This window comes from Camarhynchus parvulus, chromosome 1, assembly GCF_901933205.1.
Source record: "Camarhynchus parvulus chromosome 1, STF_HiC, whole genome shotgun sequence".
Lineage (NCBI taxonomy): Eukaryota > Metazoa > Chordata > Aves > Passeriformes > Thraupidae > Camarhynchus > Camarhynchus parvulus.
This window is the reverse complement of record NC_044571.1, coordinates 78,828,447-78,843,927: the sequence shown is the minus strand read 5'-3', so window position 1 is coordinate 78,843,927 and position 15,481 is coordinate 78,828,447. Positions and strand designations below refer to the sequence as shown.

Below are 15,481 nucleotides of genomic sequence, written 5' to 3'. Positions count from 1 at the left end.
TGTCAGATTTAAGAATAAATATGAGAATAGTTAGCTATCGCCTTCTTAATTGTGTCAAAGGGCAGAACGCGGAGCACACGTTACGACCGAATTCAATCGGCAATCTAATGGCAGTGTTACTGTATGTTTTCCTTTTGTTTGGTTGAGCTTCCTGCGTGGCCACAGCTGACCATGGGGAACTAGAGGTGAAGTTATGTTTAGAACGGGACATGAAACCAACTTCTGGTCAAAAATAAGGCCGGAGAAGTAAACTGCAGCAGCTGCGAGCTTCTGCCCTCGCCACCGTCCCCTCACTGCGCTGGCGTCGCCGCCTCCCGAGTGCCTTCGGAGGCAGCCGAGCCCACTCGGCGCTGGCCCCGCCTCCTTCCGAGCTCTTTCGAAAACGGCCGAGCCCGCTCGGCATCGGTCCTGCTCTCTCGCGACCGCCTCCGGAAATGGCCGAGCCCGTCCGGCGCTGGCCCCGCCCCATGCCGGGCCCGCCCCCTGCCGAGTGCGGGCGGGGGTCGCTCCAAGATGGCGGGCGTGCCGGCTGTGCGCATCAGCATCGAGTCGGCGTGCGAGAAGCAGGTGCAGGAGGTGGGGCTGGATGGCAGCGAGACCTACCTCCAGCCGCTCTCCATGTCCCAGAACCTGGCGCGCCTGGCGCAGCGCATCGACTTCAGCCAGGGCTCCGGCTCCGAGGAGGACGAGCCGGGCTCGGCGGGCCGGCCCTGGGCCGAGGCGGGCGAGACGGAGGATGAGGAAGGTGAGAAGGGCCGCCAGCCCGAGCCCTCCCGCCGGGATGCGGCTGCTGGAGGCCCGCCGCGCTGAGGCGGTGCCGGCCTGCGGCTCCGCGGGTGGTTGGGCCTGGCCTGCCTTCCCCCAGGGGCTGGTCACAGTGTTCGTGACCCAGCCCCGGTAGATTGGAGAGGGAAAGGACAACCGCGGATTTGATGTCGTGCTGTATTACGTGCCGTTATGATCTCCCTGTGGTTCAAAATGAACCTTATACCGTACCTTTCTAAAGTCCTTTGTTTTTCCTTCCTTTGTTTTCTTTTTAGGGTTGGTAAAGTTCCAGCCATCCCTCTGGCCTTGGGATTCAGTGAGGAACAACTTAAGAAGTGCCTTGACTGAGATGTGTGTGTTGTATGATGTTCTTAGCATTGTGAAGGATAAAAAGTTCATGACTCTAGATCCAGTCGGGCAGGATCCCCTTCCTCCAAAGCAAGTACGTTGTACCTAGTTGAGCACTTTGTGTGGCTTGATGCTGAAGATTTTATTCCAGTGGATTTTTTTTTCACGTGTGATCAGTAGAAAATTTATCAAAATGTTCCTTTTGATGTGCTAGTGCAATGCTTTGAGGGTCAGAGTAAGGCTGGAAATGGGAGTTGAGATCAATTTCAGAAGCCTCTTTGCTGAAGCTTTAAGTCAAAGTGCTACTTCCAACTGTATAATGATGGTATGAAAGTAATTCTGAATAAATTACTGGACATCCAGCAAAAACAACATATCAGTCACTGTCAGTTAGTTTCCACTAATAATAAATAAATAATAATTAAAAATTATTAATAATAAATAATAAAAATAATCTTTTGTGAATTAAAGTGCAAGTATCTTGTTGTTTTTGGTACTAGAATCCTCAGTTTCTACAGCTGATTTCAAAAAAGAAGTCATTAGCTGGAGCAGCTCAGATCCTGTTGAAAGGTGCAGAAAGATTATCCAAATCAGTTGCTGAAAATCAGGAAAATAAGCGACAAAGAGACTTCAACTCTGAACTGCTAAGACTGAGACAGCACTGGAAGCTGAGAAAAGTGGGAGATAAAATTCTTGGTGATCTGAGCTACAGAAGTGCAGGTAAACAGCTGGATCTTTTTCACAAGAAGGGATATTTTATGAAATTGTCTTTTTGTAACTGGAAAAAGAGATGGACTATATCTTAATAAGTAATTTCAATGTGAATTTATTTATGAGGCAGGTTTATAAAGGGAGAACTCTTGTTTTAGTATCAGGGAAAATATCTTGGCATCTTCAATCCAGAAAGTAATTTTAAAGGCTAACTGTAGTATTTTACTAAGAATTTGTTCAGAAAAACAATGCTGCATTTGCAATGTAGTTGATCAGTTGACAGGCAGACTTTGTAAATCCTTGGCTTTTATCTACATTTGGTGTATAAAGCATTAAAAAAGAAGTGAAGAGTTGGTTGCTTTTTTTTTTAAATCAAAGATCAGAAAATCCTATAATATCTCGAGTTAGAAGGGACCCAAAAGGCTTATGATGTCTCACTCCCTGCTCCCCAGAATTCATACCAGGTAAAACTAAACCATGTGACTAAAGAGTGATGTTGAAGGTAGATTATTGTACCTGTTATTCCTACATTTGAGAAATGTTGCTGAGGATATGCCTTAATTCATGGATTACATTTAAAGGGAGTGAGCAGCCCAGGGTTCTAGAGGCTGTTATGGAATGACAAAGTGAATACAGAATCACACAGAACGTAGGATGTAGATACAAAGAAGGCATCAGAACCAAATGTGTTGGGTTCCTATTGGCATTGGTGAGGGAGGGGGAGGACAAATTGAGATTTGTTCACGAAAATGCTGTAGATGTACCCCAGGCTATGTATTGTTTTTAGTTGATTTACCTTGAACTAGGTGAACTGTGCCCTGGATGAAAAAGATGTACAGCTAGGACAGATGTGGGTATCTGCTTTTATCAGTCCCTGACTGCCTATAGAGTTATCTTTCACAGTCAGAAGAGGGTCATAGTTTTAAGATTTCTAGCCAAACATCATCAGATTTCTTTTAAATCAAGAAGGGTGTTGTACCTTTAACTACTTGCTTGCAAAACTCCATGCATTTACTTTTTGCCTTTTTGTGAACCAAATATCTTTTTTTTTCCTTCCTTGCACCTAATGACTCCATTTCAAAAAACTCTTGGCTTCCTCCCATAATTATTGAATACTCTGTGTTAACTTACTGTAAAATATTACGCATTGCATAGTGGAGGATTGACATGCTGGTACAGTGGCATGAGCTTTCTAATTTACCTGGGTTTTTTTAAGAAGTCATTAAGAAATGTGAGTCAAGTGCAGATCTGAAGATTTGGAGACTCAGAATTTCATATTCTTCCAAAACAGAAATATGAGCTTTTTTATTTGCAGAAGGTGCTTAATATTTAATGTGTATGTCTTTGTCCTTCTTTCCTCAGGCTCCCTTTTTCTTCATCATGGCACATTTGAGGTGATAAAGAACACTGACATTGACCTGGATAAAAAAATACCTGAGGATTACTGTCCTTTGGATGTTCAAATTCCAAGTGATTTAGAGGGATCAGCATACATCAAGGTTTGTCAGAGAAACCGTAATAACCTAATGGCATTTTGTTTCAGATTTGTATGCTTGCAACAGAGGACAAACATTAAATACTGTTCCCTCTTGCCTAGGTTTCTATTCAAAAACAAGCACCAGACATTGGTGACCTCGGGACAGTCAATCTCTTTAAAAGACCCTTGCCAAAATCAAAACCAGGTACAGCTTATATGTTGTTTTAGGAATACGTTCTCAAGGAGATAGTTTGTATATGCTGCTTGTTTTAAAATTTCAGCATACAGCTGGGGAGAAGAATGAATAAGATTTCCCTTATTTAAACTGAAATATTCTGTTTGGGCGCTGCTTGGGCTTTGGAAGTTATGCTTTCAAAGCATGCTCCTTCAGTTTTCATATGTGTTTATTCAGTTCTGAAACAGAATTATTAGGGTTGTATTTTGAGTATTCTGGAGCCCCTTTTTTAAGACATTAAATGTTTGAGCCCATAACTGAAATCAAACCAAGGTATTGTGTTTCAGTCAGTTACATCCCATTAATTCAGCTGAACTAATGATTGTTCACTCTTAACTCTGCCCAAAATGCATCATTTGTGTCTGTTGCTCATATGTTTTATCTGGATCTGAAACTCTACTGGTGGTCTGTGTGTTAATTAACAACAGCTCACCTGGCACATAATAAATTAATTACATTGATTCATTTAATATGTGCCAGTATGTGAAGTTGTAAACTTTTGAATTAAAAAGCCGTCCTTTACTCTGTAAAGTTAGAAATAAACCGGCAAGATTTTATTTCACAGTTGTCTGATACAGATGCTGGTGCTGTCCTGAACATAGAGTGCTGTGCTATGAGGTGTTTCATATGGTATTGAGGGTACATTATGCAGCTTGTGTGCTTACTCACTCCAGAATCTCCCAAGAATTTTGGGCCTATAAACGCTGTGAAAGCACATGCATGCACTGGACATTATCAGGTAGTTCATCATAGAGTGAATTTAATAAAGCCAGAAATATCATTGAAAGTAAACTAAAACTTGCAGAGGTTCATAGAGAGAGGCCTTCACAAAAGACCTGGGAATGTAACACACTGTTCCATAAAGGTGTTGCACTTCACAATATACATATATATAAAACTGAATCAAAATTAGTTTTAGTTTTACCTTAAAGTGCTTGCTTAACTGAGACAAAATTCTGATAATACTCAATTTGGATATAAGGCACTGCCTGCTTTATCTTAGTGATCACACCTGGCTACTGCATAGTATTTGGCATCTGAACAAAAAGGTGGCTTCTCTTTGGTCTTCCCTCCTGCAGACATTGATTTATATTTTTCAGGTTCTGCACACTGGCAGACCAAGTTGGAGACTGCACAGAATGTTCTTCTATGTAAAGAAATTTTTGCCCAGCTGTCACGAGAAGCTGTCCAAATTAAATCACAGATTCCTCACATTGTAGTGAAAAATCAGATAATCTCCCAGCCTTTCCCAGGTAGGAAGCTTTTTAAGATGCTTAGGCTACAATTATTTCCTCAAATACTTATTAATGTCACCTTTTTTAATGCTCTGTCCTTACGAAAGAAAAAACAAACTCCTTGATTTTCAAAGGTTTTGAGAAACATAATTTCAGCTAATGCACAGTAGTTTCTAATGTACTCTCTTTTCCTTTGTGGTTATGTTTTTTGTCAGCAGCACTTAAAACTGTCAGCTGTAATGCCATGTGCACGTGGCAGTTTTGAGCTGAGCATAAGTCATTGCTCCTGGATTGCGTGTAAGAAGAAATTTAAGACTTGAGTTTATGAGTCCTCAAAAGACCAAAAGCAAATGCTCTTCAGTGAGGATAATTAAACAGCATAAAGATGGCTCAGAGTCAGTGGTGAATCCTCTGTTCTTACAAGGGGTACACAACCCATTGTATCATGCGAAGAATATGTTTCTGGATTGCTTAAAATGTGTGTGATGGTTAATCACTCCTTTGAGAAAGGAACGGGGTCCTGGGGACTTCTTTTTGTGGGGGATTGAGTCATAGAAATTGATCTGAAGTGCACCTGGTGAGTTCACAGTTGTCAACACTTCAGTGAGTATCAAGTTTTACTTGCCTTTGGTGCTGTGCTCTCCACCATCATTCTTTGATTTTTCTCTGATACAGTGAATACCTGTTGTTAAACTACTAAGTGTAAAACGTGAAGAAAAGCAGTTCTCAGTAGCAACCTTGAAAATTGTCAATGCTCACTTCTTAAAATCTTTTTTTTTTTCCATCTGCTTTCTACAGGTTTGCAGTTGTCTATTTCTCTGTGTCACTCTTCCAATGATAAAAAGTCACAAAAGGCTGCTTCTGAAAAACAGAATCCAGAGGATCATCTCTATGTTCTGGAACATAATTTGCATCAACTTATCAGAGAGGTACTGCATATATGGCTGAAGTACTGAAGAGTTTTTGGGCTTTTGTTCAGCCTTCTGCCCTGGTATAACAGCCAAGTGCCACTAGAGGCCAGTCCTTCTCCATCCATTTGTGGAAGGCCGCCTGCTGCTTGGGTTTCCGTGGGTGTGGGTGCTTTGGGAGTTCCAGTTAATGCTTTCAGGGCATGCTAGTTCTTTACTTAACCTCAGACCTGGCTGCTCACTTCAGAAAAGCCATGCAAAGCTTTTCCAGTAGAGTTCATCAGTTCTGCCCTTTTTTTTGTCTAATAATGCTTAGCAAGCACTGTCAGTGAGCATCTGGTCAGCCATACCTTCATGAAGGAACAATCAATTGCCATAATAGCTTTGTTTCTTTGAATGTCCACTTCTCTGCTTCAGCATTTTAGATTCTTGAATAATCTAGCAGAACCTGGAGTACGAGGTTGAGGTTGTGTCTCTTCAGGAAAGAAGCCCAGTTTTGCATCTCTAAGTAGAATTGGAACCATGTTCCAGAGAGTGTTCACCTCCTTAGAGCATGGCTCTGCAAGTCATGCAGTCATGTGGAACAGTCCAGTATTTTAAACACTGATTCGGGGTTCGTGAAGTTTTGGCTCAGTGCCTACCTTTCCTGTGGATTTCCTTTACTTTGGACATACTGCTAAAACTTTCTGTACTTCAATTTGTTTTTGTATAAAATACTTCCTTTATTTTTAAGTGACCATTCTTTCTGTCTCTAGATGTATATAAAGAAGACTTATTAGTTGGAACTACTGCCATGGTAGCAATTTTCTGTTAGCCAGCACTTTTTTTTTAAATTACTTTCTATAAGGTTTGAAGGACACATATAAATGGAGGAAGCAAAGTATGAAGAATTGTCTTTAAAGTGCTGTCAGGTTGATAAAGTTAAAAAGTTGCACTTTTTGAAAGTATGTACGCTCAAAAAATGTAATGTGAAGCAACATATTGTAAGATACATATTATTTATTGCAGATACATTATTTGGTGCCTTCCTTTTATAACATCTGTTGGTTGTTGCAGTGTCACAAGCAAACCCTGAGCTCAACAGTGATGCCACATCCAGCTAGTGCACCTTTTGGCCATAAGAAAATGAGACTTGCAGGGCCCCAGGCTTTTGATAAAAATGAAATCAGTTCTTTACAGTCAAATGAAGGACTTCTGGAAAAGATCATAAAACAGGCAAAGCATATATTTTTAAGACGAAGGTGGGTCACAAGATACTCTTGTTACAGTAACATGTACCATTACATAGAATAGTTGTCTATTTTAAGTGTTTTTAAAATTAGCTGCTGTTTCTTTCATAGTTAATACAGTCTTTTCTTGTAAGTACTAAGAACCAAAAATTATGAAAAAATATGATAAAACAACATTCAGCTAGTAAAAAGAAAAAATACCAGATTTCTTTGAGATCTCTGTGACAGTTGCAACATAAGATGCTGATAATTGTCCATACTTATCTCCAAGTGCATAAATCCTTTTTAGTATTCTTAGCAGTACAGTAGCTGATAGTGAATAATACCACTTCAGTACTGCTGCAGAATGTATGAGAAATGGGCAGAATAAACAAGTGTACTTCATTAGCACCAGAACAGTGCTGAAATGGAATTTTGATCCACGTGTTTTTGTTAAATCTAATAACCTCCTTGCTTCCTGTAAGCTAGATAACAGCACAAACTGCCTGGATTACTGTGTGTGGAATATGGCTTTATCTTCTAGAACTGCTCGAACCATTGACAGTCTGGCGAGTCGTATTGAGGATCCTCAGATTCAGGCTCACTGGTCCAATATCAATGATGTTTATGAATCCAGTGTTAAAGTTCTAATAACTTCTCAAGGATATGAGCAGATATGCAAGTAAGTATGAGAGTGCTTCATGCTTTTACAACTAACAGGACATGCAAAGGCAGCATGTATTCACATTGTGCTTTAAAGGTTTAGATTCTCTTCAGACAGACAAGTAGGAGTCCATTATTTGTGTGTGTTTGTTTTTCTGACTTGACTGTGGGGTGAACCTTAAGAAAACTTCACCCACTTTACCCTTTAATGAAGATATTTAGTATATCTTTAATTAATACAGTTTTCTCTCAAAGAAGAAATTTAAGATGAGAGTGGACACTTGGTTGTGGTGGGGTCGGGGAATTTCCTTTGGTTAGAGATGACTGAATACAAAGTATCATTTCATGGTGCTGGATTCTAAACTTTCAGTCCGGTCATGGAAAGCTAATCTGCTCAGTCCTAGCTGGGTTGCATATGTACTGAAATGTGCAACTCCTGTAATTCATGCAATAATTATGCATGTTGTTACCAAAATATGAGATCTGATGTTCCAGAAATAAATGCTTGCAGACTGACCAGCAGTGAATTCATTAATGCATCAACAGTGTTTTCTTAGAGCCGTGCTTTCTGGCTGTGACCACAGTGTGGGGCAACCTGCAGATATTGGTAGATTTCCAGTCTTGGTTCCAGAGTACATAAGCTGCTCAAGTTTTGTCTGTAGCATAGAACACACCATTTTCCCCTGCACAACTGGAAGGAAACTTGAGCATGGGGCAGGCTGGGAGCTGTGAGGCTTCCTTGACCTGAAAAATGATAGGCCTGGTCTGGGAGCATGCCACAGAATATGTCACCTGCCATATTAGAGGCAGCTGTTGTGGTGACTGATGAAACTAGAATGTTTGGAGTTGCTGTCCCATTCTTGTAGGCTTTGCACCATCTGTCTGAAGAATTCTTGTTAATGATTTGGTGGGATTCTGTGTTCTTAGTTTCCTGTTTTCATAAGTGTTTTAATGCTTTTTGAATAAATATGGATCGTGTCTTCAAAGATCCATTCAACTACAGCTGAACATTGGAGTTGAACAAATCAGAGTTGTGCATAGAGATGGAAGAGTTATTACATTGTCCCATCAAGAGCAAGAGCTGCAGGATTTCCTTTTATCTCAGGTAGACTCACATGTGTTATTCTTCCCTTTCTAGTGATGTTTGGGAAACAGAAGAAGTTAGAATCTCACTTTTATCTATATAGAAAATATTTAAAAGTTCACATTAAAATAGTGAAGATGGGAAGCTGATGACTGAATTTTCACTATGTTTGTGTAGAGTCTTTAGCAACTGCTACTAAAATATATTGCCATTTTTTACTAGGGTCAATGGTCATAATAATTTTCCCCTCCAATTTAAAATGCATTTCTTTATGCTGCTCATTATGGGAGAAACAAGTTGGTGGTAATCATAGCAGACAATAAAGTATTCTATATATGAAACTTACTGTAGCTAAGTTCTTAATGAATCCACAATTACTGTCATTTCAACATTGTCTGTTAATGCTCACTTTGCATCTGTCATTACTAAATCAGCTGATACTTGAATGAACTCTGTTTTCTTAATTGCTTAGAACAACCTGCTGGTTTTATTCAGAAGTAACAATCTCCCCACTATGCATTATAAATAGTCAAATACAGGTCTTTAATAACAGTGGTTGGCCTGTTGCAGTTACATAAAACCCCATGACACAGAAAACAAGTTGAAACAGATTCTGCTGAGGTCATGTCTTTTTGCTCAGGTGTTGTCAGACTTGTTCACAGAGAACTGCTGAATGGTGCTGGATACTTCCTTGTTACAAGGGTTAAGTCATGGTACAGGCAAACAGTAGCATTTAAACTCCTAAGCTGTTAGAGCTCAGTGCTTACACTTGAGCATTAATGGAGATAATCATGCATGTGAGGACCTCAACTTTTTTTTCTGAATTTTTTTTCTGCTAATACTTTCTCATATTTTTATATTATTTACAGCAGAAGTCTTGTTTCTGTTAAAATAGAGGATTGTTTACAAACTAATATTCTGAGACCTAAATAAAGATTTTTGTAAATTGATAGCATCATTTAAATAAAATGGCTAAGAGCATATACCAATGAAAAATCCATTTAACTGCATAATAGAGTGGTCTTCTTTTCTGTGGAGGAGCTAGTCTAAATTCAAATAACACAAAGTTATACCATCATTTTAAAAAAAGTTCTCTGAAAGTAGAGAACTTAAAGTCACTTTTATAAGTAATTATTGTACAGAAAACAGACTTGCTAAACTACATAAGCCATTCTTTCTATGGTCTGCAAATATTGAACAGAAAACAAACCTCTTATTATGTTTCAGATGTCACAGCACCAAGTACATGCAGTTCAGCAGCTTGCAAAAGTTATGGGATGGCATGTGCTGAGTTTCAGTAATCATGTTGGTCTGGGGCCAGTGGAGAGCATTGGCAATGCATCAGCAATAACTGTAGCATCACCAAATGGAGACTATGCCATTTCAGGTATGTTCCCTCTTGCAAACGGAGGTCAAATCTTTCTGAGAGCATGTATGTTTGTAGAATATTTTGCTATAAGTTGACACTATGCTTTAGAAGTCTACAGACTATCTGTTTTGTGTATGGAATTGACATCTAAATAGAATCAACACTTTGCCCAGGAAGCCACTTAATATAAACGCGATTTAATTTACACAGGCTTGAAAATATTTCTTAGAGTCACCGTGGGAAATGATAAGTATTATATTAATACATTATTTAAATATATTATTTTGATAAATATTATATAAATATTTGTTTATATAATATATAATTACAGATAATTAGTTATATGTATTGTTATTAGCATAGAAAAAAGCGATTACAGAAACCATCAGGATCCTGAGAGAAGGGAACAAGATAAACAACAAGATCACAACTCCAAACTTAGGGAGAACAGTTTTGGTCTCTTTAGGGATCTTCTTGAAAGAATCCTATAGGATATGATCCTATGGGATGGAAAGAAGAGAGGTCCAGGAGTGCTGTTTGATTATTGTTTTCAAGGGTCACCTCTTTCAGGCTCAAGAATGGTCATTCCTAATGTTCAGGAAGTTATGCAAAAGTGACAGAAGACCTGTGTGTATGAACAAGGAGCCCATGGCTGAACTCATGACATAGGAAGGAAGCTCCAAGAGATTATAAGTAGTTGTCCTGGGAGGGATATAGAGAGACTATCCAAGCATGCATTGATAAGCATGCATTGAAAGCTAAGGGTAGGACAGGAATCTGGTGAGGGATGTACAGGGCAGCAAGAAGAGCTTCAACAGGGATGTCAGCAGCAAAGGAAAGGTTAAGGAAAATGTGGGACTGCTTTTGAACAGAGAGTACCTGGTGGCACAGGACATAGGCACATGGAGGAGGTCAAGGTACTCAGTACCTTCTTTACTTTGGTCTTAAGACTGGCCTTCAGAAATGGATCTGTGAGACTCATAGGAAATTTTGGAGCAAAGATTCAGTCTCGGTAATGGAAGACCAGGTTAGAGAACCTTTGAACAGACTTAGACATATACAAGTTCATGGGACCAGGTGGTATATCCATGACTGCTGAGGGTGTTGATTGGTGTCACTGCAAGGCCACTCTTGATCCTAAAAGGCCAGGCTCGGGAAGGGCTCCTGAGGACTGAAAGAAGGCAAATGTTACACCCTGTATTCAAGAAGGAAAACGTGGGGAACTACAGCCGGATCAGCCTTATTGTAATTACTGGGAAGATGAGTTGGAAAAAAATAGTCCAGAAGAATTCTCCAAACATACTATGGAGAACGTGGTGATGAGGAGTAGGTGGCATCAATTTGTGAAAGAGAAATTATGTTCAATCAGCCTGATAGTCATCTCCTTATAGAAGGTTAGCTTGGTAGATGGGGGAAAAGCTAGGTGGTACCTCTCTAACTATTTATTTAAAAAGCCAACACACACACCACTCCCCAAAATGAAAACACAGAAACCCATCCAAGCCAGCGAAGCACCACCACCCCTCCATTAGTCTCATGGAATTTTGTGATTAAAATTAACTACCTAATGACTTAGATCCTGTCTATTTGAGAGAAATCCACTAGAAACAATACATTTTTCAATAGAATAGTGGGGAATACATCCAAAGAAAGAGTGAGCAATGAGGCCTTTGCCCTTCCTGGAGTCACTGGGGAAAAATAAATGCATTTGTAAGGTGTACATTTTTGTGTTTATTTTAAAGTTTCTCTGTCTTGAGCTAACCAAGAACCTGCAGTGTGGAAGCAACAAAATCATAGAGAAGTGGGAAATGAGAGAGAAAACACAGAGAAAAAGCTTTGAGAAAGAAAGGTAGAGAAGTACTCTTGTTTGCTTTCAGCATGTTTGGAATTGATTAGGAGTAAAGTATAGAATACACAAGGAAGAATATTTAGTATGAGGAATGCCTACAGTGTAAAAATGCTCTTGAGATCTCCTTTCCCCACAGTCCGTAATGGCCCGGAAAGCGGCAGCAAAGTCATGGTTCAGTTCCCACGGAGCCAGTGCAAGGACCTCCCCAAGGGCGATGTCCTGCAGGACAGCAAGTGGAATCATCTCCGCGGGCCATTCAAGGAGGTGCAGTGGAATAAAATGGAAGGGCGGAACTTTGTGTATAAAATGGAGCTCCTCATGGCTGCCCTAACTCCTTGCTAGTGAAGCATGTCAGCCTCTCTCTGCAGGCTTTGAAGTGTCTCTGTGCAATGATAACTGCCAGTGCAGCAAAGGGAAATGGGAGCTATGGGCCAATACAAGACAGCAAAATCAAATTTATTTCCTGTACAGAAATAACCATTTTGGTATTTGTAATAAAACCTTTTTCAGTGGCATATAAAATACATACAATTTTTTGTAAAAGTTCCTTTCAGCTGTATCTTTGAAATTTGCTCTGTCCAGAGTGTCATAGATGAGTAATGTATTTTTTGTTTATAAAATTAAATTTGAGTTGAAGTATTCTTGAGTTGGAATTTTTGTACATTGATGGGGATTCTGGGTGACCCCTTTATTTTTGAGAAATATGTTTCTTTGGAAGTTTAACTTGAGAGTGTTACAAAGTCACTGCCTGTGGCAAAAGTCTTCCCTCTCTGATGGCTTGGGTCATGTCAGCTACTTTGCTTGTTTTTTGACCTTGTTTTTTGCAAGAATATAGAGGAAAGGGTCTTACTTGGCTGGCAAAGTTCTGACAATTTGAGTTTTTGGGTGACTTGTGACTGGATAGAACGAGATAACTCTCATGCAGTAGACCTCAACACTTGAGCATCTGGGTCTTTCTTCTGCAGTCTCCATGATTATCATACAGGGAAATAACAATATCTTCCCAAATATCAGCTCTCTTGAGTTCTTTCAAAATAGAAAAGTCATGTTTTTTATAGTTTTGGTTGTAATTGTCACCTTCTTGAAACTTACAGTATGGTGTTCAACAAACCTTTCATTTTGATTGGTACTTAAGTGCTAAGGGTCTTTTTGCAACCTGTCTGTGTAAACTGGTTTATATTCATGTCTGTATTGTCTTATGAGGTGTCTGTCTTTATGTATATATGTGAACTTCTTGCACATAAACATGATCAAATTGAGCATCACACTTCCATGGTGACAGTTGTTACTTTGTTGTATTCTCAAGTATAAAGAATAATTGTAGGAAAATGAGCAGCGAGCTGCTGCTCAGCAGGTATCCAAAGCAGGTCTTGTACTTATATTGGTGTTGGCCAGCATGGAGCATCTTGTTCCAGTTCCTGTAAGTACTTGCTTCTGTGTGACTGAACTAAGAGAGAAAGGGTTTTCCTTTCACGTGCTCATGTGTTACCTAAGACAACTGATGAAAATTAAAAGCTCTAGTTGAAAATAAGTCTCTTGAACTTGCAACAGGGCTGAGCCTCATGTAACCCCCATCATGCCAGGTCCTGTATTGCTGTGCCAGCAGACACTGTGTGATTACAGGCAGAGGGGAGGTTGTTCCTTAGTGAACAGTTCAGCCAACAGCCTGATGCATGCATTCATGCATCTGACTAGATGAGGCTGTTCTGACTCCTGCTAACATAACAAATCTCTTATTAATAATTATATGATGAGTCTATGAAACTTGGACATGTCTTTATGCTTTATTGTTCTTAACCTAAATTGACAGGTCTGCATGTAGCAATAGCCTTTTCATCAAATTCTTAGTTACCAAGTAATCAGATCACTGTGGAGCTGTTACAGTCTCATGGTTGCAGGACTTCTCTCCTGAAAAGGACATCTCCTGTGTTGCAGAACAGCAAGCTCTGCATGTTAGCATTAAAACACTTGTCAAGACTTCTAGGTCTAGCTGAAAAAATAGTAATAACAACATCAAAAAAAGAGTTATTAGAGATCTGGAGAGTCAGTGTTTTGGTGTTGAATACACAGGGATTCCTAATTTTATTGGAAAACAGACTGATTAGACATCTAACAGAGAGATAGCCTTGAAACCTGGTAATGCATCTTTGAATATGAAATGATGACATTAGTGAATTACTAAGACCTTTTCAATTGATTGCCAAAGCAATTTGGTGAACTTGGACATCTCTTTAATTCAAGTTTATAAGTAAAATGCCTTAATCCCTTTGATCATCTAGAATGCTCTAAATATTAAATTTGCTGCTGTTCTGCAGGGAGTTTACAAGTACAGTAAGAACAGCTGTTAGTTTCTGAATTTCTACTGTAACAACCTTCCATAAAACTTTAGATGCTCCAGAGTAGCAGGAAACTGCTACAGTTTACCCTCACATTCTGTACCTCAAATATTGACCTTAATAATGCATAGTGGCAAACAGCATTTTCAGGAAAATGTGAGTATTTTTTAAGTAATGTTACCTGTGTAGAGTAAGCATGTTAAATTGTGGGTAAAATTTTTGGGTGAGGAATTGTCTATAAAGAAAGCTATATACAGGTTAACTGTACTGGATGTTCTCTCTGAATACTGTTTGAGTCCCTGCTATTCATATGGGGTATTACTGCCTAAAAGTGAGGTTGGCACCAGGTTTAATGGCCAAGGATTGGGTGCCTGAAGTTGCAGTGACTTCAGCCAAGCTGAAAGAGGTAGAAAAACTGTGCTGGTTGTAAACTTCTTTTGTTGTAGTACATTTTAAACTGAAGAATTTTAAGTGTTCATTTCCTACTTTCCTGCCAGCTTTCAAACATTGTGGTTTAAATGTGTGTGTGACCTCTGCAGTCACAGCAATGCACTGGAATGGTCATTCATGTCTGGATATGTTTCCTGACTTCCTCTGGCAATTGCAGTGTTCAGGTCAGTGTTAGCAGGTAATAGTGGTTTTATGCGTAAGCTGCATTTTTTGTAATTCCTAAGTCTGGCAGAGCACCTGCTGTATATTCAGCTCAGCCTAATAATATCTAGCTTCACATTCAAAGTGCTTTAATAGTTTTTGCCTTAAAAGTCTAAGATTTAGGGCTCAAAAAGAACCCCTAACAATGTTTTCCATATTCTATAAGCATACTTTACCAAGTAATTCAAGTTTGGTGATTGAAATAGATGCACTTACAGTTTCCCTGCTGTCAAAGCTTAGTTCCCTCAAACACACAAAAATGGACAATGTAAGTTTAAAGCAGAGAATTGGAATAAACTGTTACTTGCCTGCTGTATCTGATACTTACCTAATTTCTCACCTTTTTTGACCTGTTCTAGATGTAGGAAGGAGCAAACAGCTGAATCTGGTACTTCAATTTATGAGTGGGAGAGAGGCCCTTTGCACTACAGATGGCCAGCACAGTATGGGATGGTTTAAAGGTACTGTGCACAAGATGCTTTGGCTTGTTTGGCACCTACCTGCATTGTTACTCACTTGGTGAGACATTCCCTGAATGTTTTTCCAAATGGAGCCCACAGTACCTCTGCACTTGAGCATCCCAGTCACTGACCAGAGGCAAAGCTCTGTCAGCCTGTCCTGTAAAAGGTTTTTGCAAACAAG

General features: G+C 39.6%; 1 protein-coding gene across 1 annotated transcript; it reads left to right on the top strand.

Annotated features, from left to right (window-relative positions):
* The first annotated feature begins 484 nt into the window (after nt 1-484).
* On the top strand, nt 485-13,196 carry MED17 (mediator complex subunit 17). The gene is made up of 12 exons (XM_030951270.1): nt 485-745; nt 1,041-1,207; nt 1,614-1,833; nt 3,187-3,323; nt 3,422-3,506; nt 4,637-4,789; nt 5,570-5,700; nt 6,736-6,920; nt 7,432-7,569; nt 8,538-8,655; nt 9,862-10,021; nt 11,989-13,196. The coding sequence occupies exons 1-12, from the start codon at nt 514-516 to the stop codon at nt 12,192-12,194; spliced, it is 1,932 nt and encodes a 643-aa protein (XP_030807130.1). The 5' UTR covers nt 485-513; the 3' UTR covers nt 12,195-13,196.
* Nucleotides 13,197-15,481: the final 2,285 nt, after the last annotated feature.